At 38.2% G+C, this 17,821-nt stretch overlaps 1 protein-coding gene across 23 annotated transcripts in view; it reads right to left on the minus strand.

Annotated features, from left to right (window-relative positions):
• srcin1a (SRC kinase signaling inhibitor 1a) overlaps positions 1–17,821 on the minus strand; it is a 129,176-nt gene that overhangs the window by 7,332 nt on the left and 104,023 nt on the right. For 19 of the 23 annotated variants that reach the window (XM_084122341.1, XM_084122330.1, XM_084122336.1 and 16 more), the window contains 10 exons: positions 16,650–16,810; positions 10,110–10,285; positions 9,229–9,359; positions 8,967–9,114; positions 8,542–8,851; positions 7,213–7,638; positions 6,273–6,425; positions 3,171–3,233; positions 2,328–3,089; positions 1,011–1,124 (listed from right to left, as the gene is read on the minus strand). In XM_084122341.1, the coding sequence (XP_083978467.1) occupies positions 1,011–1,124; positions 2,328–3,089; positions 3,171–3,233; positions 6,273–6,425; positions 7,213–7,638; positions 8,542–8,851; positions 8,967–9,114; positions 9,229–9,359; positions 10,110–10,285; positions 16,650–16,810 (2,444 nt within the window). The remainder of the gene's footprint in view (positions 1–1,010; positions 1,125–2,327; positions 3,090–3,170; positions 3,234–6,272; positions 6,426–7,212; positions 7,639–8,541; positions 8,852–8,966; positions 9,115–9,228; positions 9,360–10,109; positions 10,286–16,649; positions 16,811–17,821) is intronic. The other 4 variants (XM_084122343.1, XM_084122342.1, XM_084122344.1 and 1 more) reach the window with 2 other exon arrangements.

Genomic DNA, 17,821 nt, shown 5'->3' on the forward strand with positions numbered 1-17,821 from the left:
TCCTAAAACATTGGAGACGACGCTTGCTTACAAATCTATCACAGGCTCAGCTCCCTCCTACTTTCACTTTCAGTCTACATCCCTACCAGAAGCCTACGATCGGTCAACGAGCGACGTCTCGTGGTTCCATCACAGAAAGCCACAAAATCACTTTCCAGAACATTCTCATTCACGGCTCCATGCTGGTGGAATGCTCTCCCCACCCTCATCCGGAATGCAGAATCCCTGACAACATTCAAAAGACAGCTGAAAACCCATCTCTTCCATGAGCACTTAACCTCATAAAAAATAAATAAAATAAAAATCTTTCCTTTTCCTTTAAATCCTCGCTTATCGGGCTTATGCTACTCTGAACAATGCCTGAATTTCGTATTCTGAGCACGTCTTGCGTTGTTTTTTGCCTCTTCACGATGACTCGCTTAATTTAGTCCTAATTTGTAAGTCGCTTTGGACAAAAGCGTCTGCTAAATGACTAAATGTAAAATGTAAATGTAAAAGCTCTCGGCAGTAGTCGAGCTATGGACCGTTACTGAAATGCCTTCAGACATACGTTTGGAATTGGTTTCAAGCAGAAAATGATCTATAGCTTTCAGCACATTATTTTAAATAATACAAACTAACACAGCAGTAAGTCTAAGAAGAAGACTAAATCCGTTTAAGACTGAGTTAAGTTAAGACAAAACTAGGACTAAGATCCAAAGTTCAATATTTTAACTTAGATAACTAGGCCTAAATAGATAGAATGATAGAATGTTAGACTGCAGAATGTTAGATAGATAGAATGCATAGAACAATAGAACATTAGAGAGAACAATAGAAAGTTAGATAGAACAACACACAGACAGACAAACATGATAGATGGATGGATGGAACCATAGATACAACCATAGAATAATAGACAGATCCATAGAGAGAAGGTAGAATGACAAAATGATACAGAATGATACAATGATAGAACAGTAGACAGAATTATAGAAAGAACTATAGATAGATAAACAGATAGATCATACCTGTTGTTGACCCTGGTTCTTAAGGAATTCATCTCTCTGTTTGCTTGTTTTGACCTTTTCTGATCCGCTTTGCTGCAGATGCTTGAGACGAGACAGCGCTCTAGCACCACCAGTCTGAGATGGACAAGAGAGAAGAACAGATGTTCTGTGCACTATATTTGGTAATAATTTCCATCAAATTTCCAACAGTGTTTTTGCAATCACTGGCAGTCAGAGGAAGTGCAGGAGGAGAACAGTGCAAGAGGGTGATGTGTTTTTAATAGAATACATGCAAGCATCTCAGCGCAGTCCTCTCTGTCTTTCATACACACACATACACGTATTATTATCTGTGAATTCAGAAATTATCAATCCTATTGCTTCTGCACAAAGTTGACAAAAGCTCTCAATATTTACTAATGATCACTTTCTCTAGTCCTTCCTTGCTCTTCATATATTACCTACACAAGATCATAGACTAGACCAGAGTCACAACCAGCCAACAGTCCTTTTAAAGCTTCAAGGAGGTTCATTAGTTTTGTGTTTTATGCAAATGAGCACATCACTGAACGAGGGGCTCTGTAAGAGGATCTAATGCCTGCAATCATGTGGACCTACGGTTGCCAGGCTCAATCTGTCCTACGAAAGCAGCGTGCATCGACCTACAGCTAGGGGCTCGAACACCATGGTTAGGAGGGATGATGCAATGCTGGCTTGTGTACAAATGTGTGGGCTGAGAGCAACGCAGTGGAAAACACAAGTGACATCGTCCAAATCCTTCCCTTCTGTCACTCACAGAGATCAGCCATGATCTCAGCGGAGCTGAGTAATACACATGACGTCTGGTGGATTGCTGCTTCGTATCACGCTCACACAAAGGTGGTTTACCCTGACAACTACTTTCCGAAGACAAATTCGAGAGAAGACAATAGCAAATAAATTATGCAACAATATCACTTGAGTAGTTTCGAAGAGAGTTTCGAAGAGCTACCCTGGACTTTATCTTTTTATTTTAAGACAATAAAAATGTCCAATGTACCAGAGGAAAATAAGACAAGGGGGAAGTAATCAAATTGCAAACTCATTTTAAGGGGAAAAAAGAGTAGGCTAATGAAGAAGAGGAGGAAACAAGAGAATTTATTGTGCGAAAGATACAATACGTTTTTCTACAGAGGCTGGAGGCAAACAATTTATCAAAGCATTTGCAAAAACAGCACAAACTGATCTAGTTGAGCAACCCAGCAGAAGAGACCAAAACTTTTCCACTAGAGAGGAAGAAAGATAGCCGAGAAGATTGAAAGAATGAAAGAAAGACCAGGGATGAAGGCTAGGTTGAACCTTGGCTGTGGATGAACTGATGCAGGACGGTTTGGGTGGGACAATGGGTTTGTTTGTTTCTCCTCCGTCTCTATGGTTTAGTTCTGTATGTCGAGTGCTGCCGGATCTCTGAGTGGAGGAACTCTGTGTCTGGGCAGACTTGGGCAAGATGTCTCCTGTGTGAGGATCAGTGCTGAACTCCATCAGACTGAGCTCCAGCTCACGGATGGTTTCCTCCAGACTGTCCAGTCGACGGTACGTGCTGTGGCAGATGTCTTCCTTTTCCCCTCCGACGCCTTGAGTGCGGATCAAACTGACTTGAGATGTCTCTACGGGCCCATTTTGCAGCAAGACAGACAATGTAGTGTCCGACTTCCTCTTTCGCTCGTCTTTCATCTCTGTCGCCGCCTCGAGAGACTCCTGAACCCGTGGCTCCCTCCTCAGGGGCTGTTTAATTGCTCTCTCCCTTGTTAAAGGCGGGCACGACTGGGTCACATCCTGGACAGGACTCTGGAGTTCCCTCTGGGCAGCATCCAAGTCTTGTATCCGAGGGACTTTTTGGCTGGTTGTCAAGTCTTGTTTCCACAGCGACAGACGAGGTGTCCTCACAATGTGGCTGAAGTAGCTTACTCTGATGTCGTTTCCAGTGTTATTGTCTTTTATTGTCTGAGCACTGTCAGACGGTCTGGTCTGTGCTGAGTCCTCAGAAGGAGACGTGGGGAGAGAGTTACATTCAGTCAAGACTATCTGGGGAACTGGACTGGAGGTAATCTCATGCTGCATCTGAAATATAGCAGGTGTTATTTGTATAATTAACCCTAAAATGTGATTCACAAAAGTATGAGATTCTAAGATCCTTCTTACCAGAGGTTTCTCTGTAAAATCACTGGAGTTTTCATGTAAACCAGACTGAGATGCAGTCAGCTGCTGGTACATAAATAGCATAGCACACAGAGATACAAAATGATATAAAAAAACACATAAATATGCAAACACATTAGGGAATAGTTCACTCAGAAATAAAAACAGTGTCATCATTTACTTGCGTTCATGACGGTCAAAATCAGTGGTACACATTCTGAAGACTGTTCTAGTCACTCTTTTTAAGGCAATTATCATGTCTTCAAGAATATGCAAAAGAAGTACTCCAAAAATAGTCCATTTGACATGCTATAGTCTTGTTTTGTGAGGAAATTACTAAAATCTACACTGTTACACCTCCATTGAACTGTTAACCATTGTGATTGTATCATTGAGTCAGGGAGTTGAGAGCGTGATTTGTGAACAAATCATTCAGGCTAGTTTTGCGAATCGGATTAGCTGATTTATTGACATATCTAACTCAGCTATATTTCTTTAATTAACTTAAATGTCTGTTTGTTCACCACACAAAAGTATTATAACTTTTAGTATTAAAAGTATAACGGATTTAGAAGGCTTGAAATAATGGACTACATTTATGATATATTTGATTCTTTTGCATACTTTTTTTTTTTTTTTACTTTCAGTCCCCAATCATTTTAGCTGTAAAGAAAAGAGCATAGCAAAACAAAATTTCGTATTTTTTTCCCACAGAAGTCATACGGGTTTGGAACGCCATGAGAGTGAGTTAATGACAAAACATTCATTTTTAGATGAACTATCCCTTTAAAGATCACAGAGCTCATATACAAATTTAAAAACAGCAAAATTCAGAAATCTGGGTGAGTGCTACCACAATAAAATATCAAACAACCTTTAGGTTCAGTGGAGGAAATTGGGCATTTCAACACACAAAGCAGACATGCACTGGCAAGGCCACACACACACACACTTTATAGGTGGTGAATGTTTAATTGTGATTGTGCTCACTGTGATGTGGGAATATCTTTCTGGTATGTTTTTGTGTGTGTGAGTGTGTGCCTGAGAGCATCTCTCTATATTTGAGCATGACTAACATTTCAGAGGGACACTTTGAGCATTTGGGGTAAACTATAGATGCATGTGTGAGTGTGAATGAGTGTACAACAGCAGTCCACAATAGCTTGCAGTAGTGGCTGTTACCTGTCCAACCGAGGGCAGATGGGGAAACAGCTGTAAACTAGAGGGAGGAGGGTGTTTCCTGGGAGAGGGCAGGGGGGGAATCAGATATCGCTCAAAGAGCTGAGCGTTCAGGGAGATTGAAAAGAATGAATGAAAAAATATGGGATGCACAATATCAGTTCAAACAGGATTCCTCATGAAAAGCTCTAGAGACTCTGAAAGTCAATCATTAAGGACATACACATTTCCATACAGGGTTGTAAATCCCATAATTCAATATCACTTTAACTGGGTGGAACATGTCCTACCATCAGAAATTACACACTGTACCTTTATTTATCATCTCAGCTATTTCTTCATCAATGCTTAATGTAGAGTGTGGGTGAGTATTGTGTTATTGAGTGATGGGTTTGTTTTGAGACGCAGCTTGTGAGGCTCATTAGTTTTGAGATGGAGGTCGGCATGGTGTCACTGCAGCAGTGCTCAGATCTCCACAGGTCTCCACAGGGTTTCCAACAGAGACATGCAGTGGGGATGGAGGACAAGAGACATCTGCTCGCTTAACCTGTCATCCACTCAACCAAGATAACAAAATCTGTCTACTTGGTGTTAATGAGCCTTGCAGTTTGTGTGTCAGTGTTTGTTGGTGTTTCTGCCCTGAAGCAGGTCAAGGAAGCTTAAAATCAACACCAACACAGCTCAAGTGGTGTCAGTCAGGAGAAATGCACTGTAGTGAACTCCAGGCAAAATGATAATATGTAAATGGAGACGTCTGGGGAGAAAGTTTATAATTTAATTGCGCATTAATTAAAAAAATACTTTAAAAGATTTGCTGCATGTTCTCAAGCAGAATTGGGAAAAAGTTGGAATTTGAATTAGTAGTAGTAGTATTACATAGGATGCTAAATTGGAATGATAGTTTTGGAATTGCAGTTTAAAGAAATTTAGCACAGTCCTTTAAAAGTTTTGTGATGAATAACTGCATCATTACATATGTGAAATTTCGATATCAATACTGTCAAAACTTTGAAAAGTCTTTGAAAAACAAATTTATTTATTTAAAGTTTTCCATACAGTTTATATAAATACTTTTGCCGTTCAAAAGTTTGGGGTCTGTAAGATTTTTGTTGGTTTGTTTGTTTGTTTTGGAAGACTAATACTTCAATAGAGGGTATGCACTGTCGGCCGGAGTGACTTGCGCCCAATGACGCAATGACGCAAGAGATTCAACCACTCCAGTTGAATCCCTTCTACGTATCAATTCTATTTCAGAATTTGAAGGATGCAGAGTTGTAATTTGAATTAGAATTTATGGAAGTTGATTATAAATGGTTTTAATAAGAGCACGTGTATACATTTGTATTTCATTCCATTTCTAATCAACTTCCATAAATTCTAATTCAAATTACAACTCTGCATCCTTCAAATTCTGAAATAGAATTGATACGTAGAAGGGATTCAACTGGAGTGGTGCATAATCCTGCTCTGAAGCTACTAATTCATCTAGAAATAAAGTATATGGGTAAGTGATGTGGCATATTTGAGGTGTTATGGTTTTTGATTCTATGTACAGTTAAATTAGACACAAGCGGTATCCCACAATACACTCACTAGTGCTCAACTAACAGCACTTTACATCAGTACAGCACAAGACATTGTCAAACCACTCATTTGAGCTTAATAGGTCATGAGCCAAAGAGCACAGACAGAAATTCAGATCTCCTGCCTGCTAATGTGTGTTTAATGAATGAGCAAACCATCCAACTGGTAGAACCCACCTATGTGTGTATGAGTGTGTGTGTGAACATAATTGCATTGCTCTGTGGGTGTACAGCAGACACATCTGGTGCTTGTGGCATATGGACATTAATCACCAACATTAACACTTCAGCCGTTAGGGCACAGACGGTCTGATGTGATTCCTCAGGTAAAACATGTGCTCACCTCCAGCTCAGCTGCTAACTTGTCATCGTCGCCCTCCTCTCGCTCTCCACCAGCGATGGTCGGAGGGGTGGAGGCCGATCGGGGGGCTTCAGATATACTCCTCCGCAGCTTAACATGTGGCTTCAGAGACTCGCTCTCCTCTGATTCGGACTTCTGTTTGCATACACAAATATAAAAAGGACAAATCTGAAAATACAATATGCACTTTCAAAATGTAAAACAAGTTACAAAGTTTGATGTACTATGGAGACATTCTCTTTGTATATACATGTATAACAGTGACCCCAAAAATTATTTTATATGGACTGTAAGTCTCAATAAAAAACATCTGAACAAGAAAATATTGAATTAAATAACCAATCAATTAAATTTTAAACAATTAATAAATTAATATTATGAATGATCAATATTATGAAATATAAATATTTATGGATTTATGTATACATGAATGCATGTATGAATCTTGTTAAACTAAATTACGGCTGTTTCGACTAACATTATAATTGACTTCCATGAAATAATAACAAAACGCCTGCAAATGTGCAGAATATGTCCCATTGTAATGTAATGATTAAATCTTAATTAATAGTAAACACAAGGGAAATGAACACACAGAACCAACTAAATCTTTTTCAATCTCTTTCAAATTCACCTGTTACCATCAGGTGATTTATCACCATAGGAACAGCTAGGGTGATAAAGAAAATATCAACCATAACTAACACACCCACAAACACAGGTGGCTTTTATGAGATGCCTGACATTTTTGAGACCCTGCACTCAAATAAAAGTGATGTAGTGTGTTCCCCTGATTCATCTCTGTGTGTTTCTCTTTCAGGAACAGCTCGCATATAAATGTTTGAGCAAGTTTGCATGCATAAATGCACACATGCAACATAATCTGTGTGTGTGTCATGTATTTCAGTATGTTGCCAGTCACCTTCATACTCTTTCCAGGAATGATCATCTCTCCGCTGCGTGTAGTAAGCCCAGGAGAGGAAGGGAAACTCCGGCGGGGAGGTGGAGGAGGAGGGGATTTTGAGGGCTTCTCTGTACGATACCTTGCCACTGTCAGTTCATCCGAGCCTCTTCTGGATCCTCCATCTTTACTGGAGAGTTTATGCTGAGGTTTATTAGGCCTGTGTTCAGGTGTGGCATTGGTGCTAGATGGACTCTGGCTCTGGTTTTGGTTTTGGTTCTGGTTCTGGTTCTGGTTCTGAGCAGGTTTGATCTGCTTGGCGGCAAAGTCCAAGTCAGGGATGGCCTTCATGAGCTCAGCCTGAGTCTCCTCCAACAGTCGATTAATGTCCTGAGCACTGTACTGTGTTAGACTGGCCCTCTTCTCTTCCCAATCCCGCTCTGCTGCCTGAGGAGACACACAGATGACATTTTATAAGATCATTAGTGTTTTAAAACAGCTAGTGAACAAGCTCCACCGTTAAAGCCTTTTCACACCAAGAGCGAATTTTCAGCTCTAAAACATTCAAAAGATTTTAAAAGCAAACTATATACACTACTGTTCAAAAGTTTGGGGATTGTAAGATCTCTTATATTCACATCAAGGCTGCACTTATTGAATCAAAAATACAGTAAAAACAGTATTAGTGTGAAATATTATTACAATTTAAAATAACTGATTCTATTCAAATATATTATAAAATGTAATTTAGTTCTGTGATGCCAAAGCTGAATTTTCAGCATCATTACTCCTTGATCCTTCAGAAATCGATCTAATATAATGATTTGATGCTCCTTTCTTATTATTATCAATGTTGAAAACAGTTGTGCTGATTAATATTTTTGTGGAAACCGTGATGAGTGATTTTTTCAGGATTCTTTGATCAATAGACAGTTTTTTTTAAACAAATCTTTTGACACTTTTGAACAATTTGATACATTCTTGCTCAATAAAATCATTAAAAAAAAATCGTTTGAATTTGAATTGTAGTGTATGAACCCCATTACTAAACGTAAGGTCTGTCACTTTTGCACAATGGGAATTTTAAATCATAAATTAAATCGTTGTCATTCTTTTCAGCGGCACAAAGGTTCATTTTTACCTTTCGGAATACTTTATTCAAAATGAAAAAAAATTGACATTGGAATAAATGCCTTAAATGTTAAAAATATACCTTCAATAAAATCAGACTCGGACTTTACATATTAAAACAACATTACTAAATTAAAAAAGGTATTGATATTCCATGCATTTAAAACACAATTATTCAACAGACAAACAATTACTCGCATCTTAAATCTAATTCCTCACCAATCTCACTTCCACAGACGAGGCCTTATCAGACCCGCCTCGCCCCCCCAGCTCCTCCAGGCCCCGTCCCTTCAATGAGCCCACCACCCCATGAGAATCTTTCTCCCGCTGAGCATGAGACGGGTTAGAGTGGCCGTGGCATTGACCCGAGTGAGGGCTCCAGTTAGCCAGGCTGGTCTCATTGAGGTTTAGCGGTGGGCTGGTTGGAATGTCAAAGTCTGTGTTCTTCCTGTAATCGTCCCCTCCTCCGAGTTTAGGAGAGGGGCTGGAATACTCATCCTGGGCTTTCCATACTCCCTCATTCACCTGCCTGATTAAACCATATTACAGCACTCAAAATGATGAAGAGCAAATTGAGACAGAGTCAGACCATGTGGCTAGACTAGTAATGATTCAATCATTGCAGTCAGTAAGTGTTTGTCTACCTCCTCAGTGTGGTGAGAGTTTCTGTGATAGATTTGCAGCGTTTAAGTAGGGCGTCCAATCTGTGTGGCTCCTCTTTCAGGAATTTCACGGCTTCCACTTCCACTCGTAACACCACCCGCATTTTACTCTGGAGCCCTGGGAACTGATCTGAATGAGAGGGACAAAGAGAAAAACAGTGAACGAGCATCGCTGACTCTCTTCTGTAACTAAACAGAGCTGAGGTTCAAGTGTCTGGATGTGAAGGACAGAAATGAGTCTCACTCTTCAGCTCCGTAAGCGTCTCTCCCAGTTTCCGCAGCAGTGAGCTTTTCTCCTCCAGCTCCTGCACTGTCACGTGTCGGTGACTGACAGACGTCTCCTTTTGTATTTCCTCCACTGACTTTTCTAGATCACTGTCAACACAAACATCCTCCCATTAGTTTTATGACACATTGATCGTTTCAGAAAAAGCATAAACCCGCATGGTTTGTTAAATGTCACTAAATTAAGGACCTATTACTGGAAGTTATTATAAAGGATCTCTGTTTTATTACACAGAAGGGAATCTTGCACTTTTTGATGTTTATGACATTTAAAAAGTTCAAAAATGTAGAACTTTTATATAGAAAATCCCAAGCCCGCTACAGTGTCGGCACGCATTTGAATAAGTGTCAGTGCAGCAGGGTGTATTGTATTAGCACTAAACGACAGAGACACAGTCAGAGTGTTTACACTCAAAATCCAATTTAACCACGTCAAATAAATCCACCCCCCACAAAATGGTTTGTTACAAACAGCGTCCCGTTAATAATTGAATCACATCAACTGGCAGTTAGCTATACTTAATAACCGCTATCAATTAAAAGCAACACGACTGATCTGGCAGTGAGTTGAAGAGGCGGATTTAGTCACCCTGCTGCTTTTAATTGGAACAAAATAAATCAATGAAATGCTGTCCGTTGTTGTGGGTCTGCAGGTCTTTAACTGAGACTGTTTATACCTCATTTTTATGCATCTTTTCACTTTCAGGTATGAGTTGATTAGAACCTGTGCAATAGAAATAACTGGAAAATTTTATTATTATTTTTGCACATTATGTAGCAATGGCACTACGCTAGCACCCCAGAACGGCATTATCAGCACATTTTGTGTGTGAGACGCACTGCAGTTGCTGTATGATGAGTTCTTCCTCATTCAGGTACTTGAGTCTCTCCTCTTCCACTAGGAGGCGCTGTCTCTGGAGAGGGTCTTCCTGTTTCCTCAGCGCATCAGACAGACGCAGACTCAGCTCTGTCTCTGTCCTCTTCAGCAGACTGCGTATGGAGTCCTGGTTCTGCAACTACACGCAAACACAGAGACATTTTAAGAATGACTTACAGCATCATTGCGTTTGCTTAAAGGGATAGTTCATCCAAAAATGACAAGATGCAAACAAACACTGTTTTTGTCCATACAGTGAAAGTCAAAGAGGGGCACAACAACTTTGAAGCCCACTTTCATTGTACAGACAAAAAAAAGAATGGAAACATTCTTAGAAATATATTATTTTGTGTTCCAGAGAAAATAGAGGTCATAAAATCTTTTGGAAAATTTCACTTTAAAAGCAGTGGTTCCCAACCAGAGGGCCTCAGCAAACTTTATAATGGGGCTGCAGGATGACTTTAAAATTAAAAATTAAAATATATCAAAATGTAAATGCTTAAAAACAAACCATTAAATCAATAACTATACATCAATTTATTCTCCATTCTCCTCTGTAGGTGTGTGGGAAATTAATAACTAAAAATGAATAACTATTATTTTACTGAAGAACATACAGTTCTTGAAACTTCTGTAATCACAAAATGAATCATGGTTAATTCATTAAATACATCAATATTCTTGGTTTATGATAATAAAGTTTGAAAACAAGCAGATTTGGCATAATTCCAGCAGGGATACTGTAAATATTTAGCTTATGTTGGGTTGGACAGTGGAGGCTTTCAAGTCAAATAGTTTGAGAACCACTGCTTTGAAGTGATTTATACAATATAAGACATGTTCCTAGATTAACTTCCTATGTTGTTGCAGGAGCAAAATTCTTTTCAACCAATCACGTCCCGTGTAGGGTAAGTCTAAGGCTATAAATGGTTGTTTAGCATTAAGCAGTGCGAGAGCTTTCATGGGTGGCTACGTTCAGCATTTTACAGAAGGTCAGCTGCACAATCTTTCACAACACAGCCATCAGATGACTCATATATGAGTGCATACGTAACATTGACCTGTCTTTGACCATATGCAGCTGTCACATTGAATGTGAAGGTATGATATCACAATTGACCTTGCAAGAGCGCGTGTTTGTGTGTATATACAGTATAAGTCTGTTCGCACAGAATGTCCTTGATAGTGTTAATGATGGATATTATTCGTTTAAGGTCTCTTGAACGCTGTAATGACTTTTTGTAAATGCGCATCCATTTCCTTGAGTTTATTTTCTAGTATTTTACATCAGTGTATGTTGAAGGACTAGTGGTAGTTGGAATGCCAGACATCACCATAATTTTGTGATGTGTAAGCATTCTGCACACAGTGTTTGTTTGCCCTGAGAGGAAAACCGGCTGGACTTTGTCACTTGCATTGTGCCGATAATGAGAAAAGTGTGTGACACTGTGTTTTTGTACACTGTACGTGTGTGTGTGTGTGCGATCTGATTTTAGTGCCGTTTGGTGGTAGTTCCTCCTCGAGCTGAATTATTTATGAGTCTCATGCATTATTCAACATATCCATGTCTCCTAGGTAACGGGATGAGGGCAGGGGCCGGGTCTCGAGCTCTGGTATTCAGGCAGGTAATTGTCTAACTCAGCAATCTGCTGTTGTCATGACACCAGTGGCTTGGCTCTCAACACCAAAGCAATTGACACCAATCTCGCCATCCCCACGCGGCGCGCTCCCGGACTGTCACAACATCTCCTCTACACTTCCATCCATTTGCCTCTTTGTCTTCCAACTCACATCCACCCTAAAATTGGGGTAGATTATTATACGTTCCTGAACTGCAAAAATTCATCTTAATGAGTTTAATCAGTCTTTTTGACTTATTTTCCCACATAAAAATCTCTTAAACTAAGACCAGTTTACCAGAGAAGTAGCATTGCATAAGATATTAAGGCTTTTCATGGATTGTATCTTTAATGCACTTTACAATATAAACTTCTTTATACTTAAAGGTGCTCTAAGCAATGTTGGGTGACATCACTTCTTGTTGACGTTCGAAGTATTGTCAAACAAAACTCTTGTCCCTCTTCCTCATCCCGTCCCCTCCCCCTCTTTGGTCGTGTGTCGGCCATATCAAAATTCAAGAGAATATAATGCTAACGTTAGTCGTTGTCGTTGTCTAGGACATCTCTCCTCTAGCTAACTTCCCTCTTCATGCTTCTCTCTCCTCCACTCCCCACACCCCCCTTCATGTGCACGCGCACTAACTCCCCAAGCCCCACCCCCAAATCATTCTTGGCGGTTATTGGCTGGAACACTGTTTGTTATGTTTCGTGGTCCAGGCTGGGCCAGTTTGTTTTTGTTGCCGTTTGTGGAGCCTGGGCTGTCTACAGAGATCGCGTTTTTTTACAGTGTGTTCAGGGGACAGGCAGCTAGCGGATAGTGAGGAGATGTTTGCTGTATGTGACAAAAAATGTTTCGGCCTAAAAAACGTGTGACATCGCTTAGAGCACCTTTAAAACAAGTGAAAAATCTGCCAGTGCAGTAAGACCAAATACACTGGAAAAAAAAAGTTGCTGCCATACATTTTTTAAGTACAATCAACTTGGATGTTTAAGTCAGTTCAACTTAAATTGCATTAAACTGCATTAAACCGAGTTGAATCTTGTATAATTTATAACAAAAAGTTGAAAATTGCTTAGCTTATTTTGGTGAGTTAAAGCTATGTAAAAACATGTTGTTATAACTTATTGATCATATGATTTTTTACAGTGAAAAAAATAGTGCAGTTATTGCAGTGTGGGATTGTGTTTCTTTTGCAAATGCTATTTAAAATCTTAAAAAAATAAAATCTAACACCACATAAAAAATCTCAGGGTTGAAAATTCCATATAAACCTGGAAATAAATGATTTTAGGCTTTTGAAAAAGGAACATGTAAAAAACAATAAGGAATATTTAAGATTCTGCACTCTTTCTATGTCACTAATCGAATAAGCAAATTAGTGGCATTAATCGCGTGAACTCTGTTGTACAAAAGATACAATTTCCTTGCTCCAGAGAGTGTCTGTAGAACCTTAATTTCCAGTTTTTCTACTCTGTTTATTTAGATTGTTCACGGGTGAGATGCAGGTGTTCACTCATGAATCACACCGGTTGCTATCATTTCACAGTCAGTTTTCATTAAAGCACTGCTGACTGAAAAGCTGACTTGATTTGAGGCCGGCTCCCTCTCTCTCTCCATCTTTGCATCCCTGCTGGCCCATACCATCTCATCATTGAGTATGATATTAAGAGTTATTGCCTGCCCCGCTATAGGAGTGAATCACACACAGCAGCAGCCGGGAAACTAATGACTAGTTGAACACATGCTCGCTTACACATAAACACACACACTCACACTTACTTATACACAGGAGTGTAATAAATACAGCATTCCAACACGTTTTTGATCAATGAACTTCTATGACTTCAAGATTTTTACAGTCATGGTTCTAAAATATGCGTGTGTGTGTATATATACCCTACTGTTCAAATGTTTGTGGTCAGTAAGATTTTATTATGTTTTTGAAAAGTCTCTTTTGCTCACCAAGGCTGCATTTATTTGATCAAAAATACAGTAAAAACAGTAATATTTTGAAATAGTATTATATTTTAAAATAACTGTTTTCTATTCTAATGTATTTATATTCTAATGTTTTCAGTGTCACATGATCCTTCAGACGTTCTGATTTATTACTCAACATTTCTTATTATTAATGGCGAAAACAGTTTCTTTTTTTTTTATTAATGTAAAGGACTTCACTCATTTTTGATCAATTTAACGCATCCTTTCTGAATTCAAATATATTCTGTACATACATACATATATATATATATATATATATATATATAAAATATATATATATATATATATTAAATATATATAAAATATATATATATATATATATTTTTTTTTTAAATATATATATATTTTATATATATATATATATATATATATATATATATATTTTATATATATATATATATATATATATATATATATTTTATATATATATATATATATATGTATGTATGTATGTACAGAATATATTTGGTACATTTATATTTATATATATAAATATATAAATATATATATATACATATTAGAAAGGAAAGAGTATGACAGGCACACAATCCAATAGGATCTGTCAGACTGTTACTGTGCCATCGCTTTCAGTCCTCCCTAAAGCTCCCAGCGCATCCTCCCTTTCTCTCCTTCACACATTTACTAACACAAGCATTTCCCTTTATCATACTCCTGTTCAACATGTCACCATGGTAATCTGACAGCTGTCTGTACAAGGAATTTCAACAGTTTACAACAGTATACATATATATTTTATTTAACAGATTTCGTCCCAGCCGGACATAGCTTGTATATCCATCCTGCTCGTCTGAGACGACTGCTGTCTTGGGCTAGTTGGTCTATATCTGAAAAATCTGACATTTTGACAGATACATATCTAACTGATATATGAATGTTCTTATGTTTGCAAAGGCCTTCCCTGTTCCCCATGCAAGATCCTTCTGTTTCTCTCAATTTCTGGCCTGTACCTGGAACCCAACCTGTATACACGCTGGTGTAAAACACTAGCATATAATACAAAGAAAGTAATTAAAAGTGGTAATTTACAGATTGTACAATGGGGTTTTAATAAAATCTGTCTGTCTATGCAGTAGAAATGCTGAAAAAAAGTTAAATCAGAGCTATATGACTAGAAAACATTTGCCAAAAAAACATCTGTTGATCTGATTGTCCATGGGCAGAAATACAAAATTGCATTTAATGCAGAAGTCTGATCTGTAGATTTAACAAAAGCCATAGCTGTAAAAAGTCCACTGGATGATGCAAAATGACTGGCTTTTTTTATTATTATTTTTTTGCTGACAAGTAACACAAAAAATATACTGGAGACATTGCAACAATGCAAAACTGTTTAATAAAACAGCAAACTTATTCTGTTAGTCATTTTGTGTTATTTTGGATCCAATATCTTCAATGAGGTCTCAGACTTTTAGACCCTACTGTATCTTTTGCAAATTTGTATTAAAAACATCAGAAACACAATTAAAAATGCTCAAAAACATTTGAACAGGTTTGATTTTATCATCTAGTCTTTTGGTTTTGAATGTAGTAGTGTGCAATGCACACCAACTTTCCATACTAAACTCTAAACATGACCGAGATCAATTAATTTCTTCCTCCGCACCACACACACACACACATACATACACACTCAGCTCCAACAGGACATAATGCAACAAATCCGCCGTAAAAAACAGATGAGGCCATTCAGCACCGTCCTCTTGGTTTTTGCTGCTGTGTGTAAATAAATTACACTGTGAGATATCGCGAAGACTACAAATCAGTGCTGCTGTTCCTGCTGTCTGTACCTTCTGTACCACCTTCTGTATCACCTCCTTAAATCGTCCTCCGTGTCAGCAGGCAAACATCGAGATGGTTTGCAGTGTGACGTGCAGGTTAGTACAATCCTTCATACCTCAGCATTGCTCAGTTCTTGATTCTGATTGATTACCACATATTTCAAGGTGCTGATTAATATGGCTACCAAGTACTGTATTTCCAGGTTTGCTGACCACATTACAGTTAACTTTCGAAGAACGTTTTAGGGATGGAAACCAGTGTCTAGAGATAAGCACGTGTACAAGTGATTTCCATGGAATAATTGACTCTGAACTGCTTGAGTGTTGAAATTTTAATGCACACCTGAGGTGTAACAGGCAATTGGATTTGCATCATGCCACATTACGACCTCAGGTATGCATTAAGTTTTCAATATTTCAGCAGTACATCATCAATGACTCCAATTTTGAGAGGTCTTGTGATAATGACAATGCCTGACCTTCCAACTGTGCCACAGTGTGTTTCTATGATTGAGCAATTCAAAAATACAACTATCATAATTTACAGCTATCAAAATAAAGTGATTTGGGGCAGGATTTTGTGCAATGTGTGACCGTTTGCATTGATTCTGTGAGCAACAGACAGGAGTGAAATTACAAAGTTTTGAGCATCAGGAAATGTTTGTGTCCTCAACACTGAGCTGAATAATGACACTATTGTCTTCTGTAGAGCTGCTTAAAGCTGAATTAAATTTGTTTCAAAATTGATGAATTATGCCACATTAACACTGTTATTTTCTTGTTTATTACTGTGATATAAATAAATGTGACTTGACTTGTTTTGACTCCCTGAAAGCTAAATGCCACAATAAGCCATAAAACGACAGCCAAGAAGACCTTTGAGGTTTGATGAAATGTTTTAATATCCAGCTATGCGGAGCAGGATTTGGACGGTCACCCGCAGTGAAGACAAAAACTCAGATTAACATGAAAGAGATGTAATTTATCGCATGCCGCTTTATCTGGTCATGCCTGTTTAGTGCTCAGCATTGCCTGCTGTGTGAAGAGATGCCTGAGGTTGTGTGTTTGCGTGTGAAGTGTTACCTGCATTTTACGAAGCTGTGCGAGCTGTTTGCGCAGATCGGTGGCGTTCTGTTGTAAGTCGTGCAGGTGAAGCTGCATCTGTAGCCTGGAGACGGTGGAGGCCTGAGAGACCCCAGATGAAGGCGGAGGCATCAGTGCCAGCGGGGCAGATGGAGTCAGTGCTAATAAGCACAACACAGGACAAAAAAAAAAAAAAAAAAAAATCAACACTGTGAGCTCAAAAGACACACTCAATTAAATATGAATTAGTTTGCACTTACCCATCTACACCTTCTAAACCAGCATTGTTTAGTCCTGCTTCTGGAGTTCGACCTTCCAACAGAGTTTCTGCTGCGTTCATGTTGCAGTGAATGTGTTTAAAAGTTGAGCGTACATGAATGCAACCAAGTCATATTTAATAGATTTTAGTAAATAATGCCTTCAAGTGCAACTGGGAAGCTCCTACGGCCAAGTTAGACAATTGCTATTGAGATGTCACACATTCAAGGTAAAAACACGATATGGAACAACTGCAAAAAGCCATTTTTTTCTGTTGAATCAGTGGATAATCGTATGTAAATACTCCTGATTTACTTTTACACAACTTGTATGATGTAAGCATGACTCTAACAAACAAATAATTAATATGCAAAAAGCAAACAGTTTAAAGTGATAAGATTTTAGCTTTTGAAAGAACTACATTTATTTGATCAAAATACGGTTAAAAAAGTTTTCTATTTTTTTTATCACATGATCCTTCAGAAAACATTCTAATATTTTTGTGGAAACTGTGATTTCCCACTTGAAGGTCACATAAGCCCAGATATTTCAAGTTGAGGGTAGGTCAATTAAATAATTACAGCAGATATTTATTATTCATAATAAGCTTTGAATGTTGATGGTGCAATATTTTTACATATTCTGCGTACTAAAGTTGAATAATTATAAAGCTTGCCACAAAAACATTTAGTTGGTTTACAAGGAGACCAATGTACATTTCCCATCATTCTCCCATAAAATACACAGATAAATACACAATTACACACCTAATGTGCATCCTTTGCTCTTTATTTTGTTTCATTATCTCTAAAAAAGCTTTCTCTCTAAGTTGGTTAATGAAAATATGAAATTGCCCAGCAAGTTTATTTGACCAAAATCACTTCATGTCATAATTACGATTTCCGAACTTGTAA

Source organism: Abramis brama, assembly GCF_963993115.1.
Source record: "Abramis brama genome assembly, chromosome: 1".
Lineage (NCBI taxonomy): Eukaryota > Metazoa > Chordata > Actinopteri > Cypriniformes > Leuciscidae > Abramis > Abramis brama.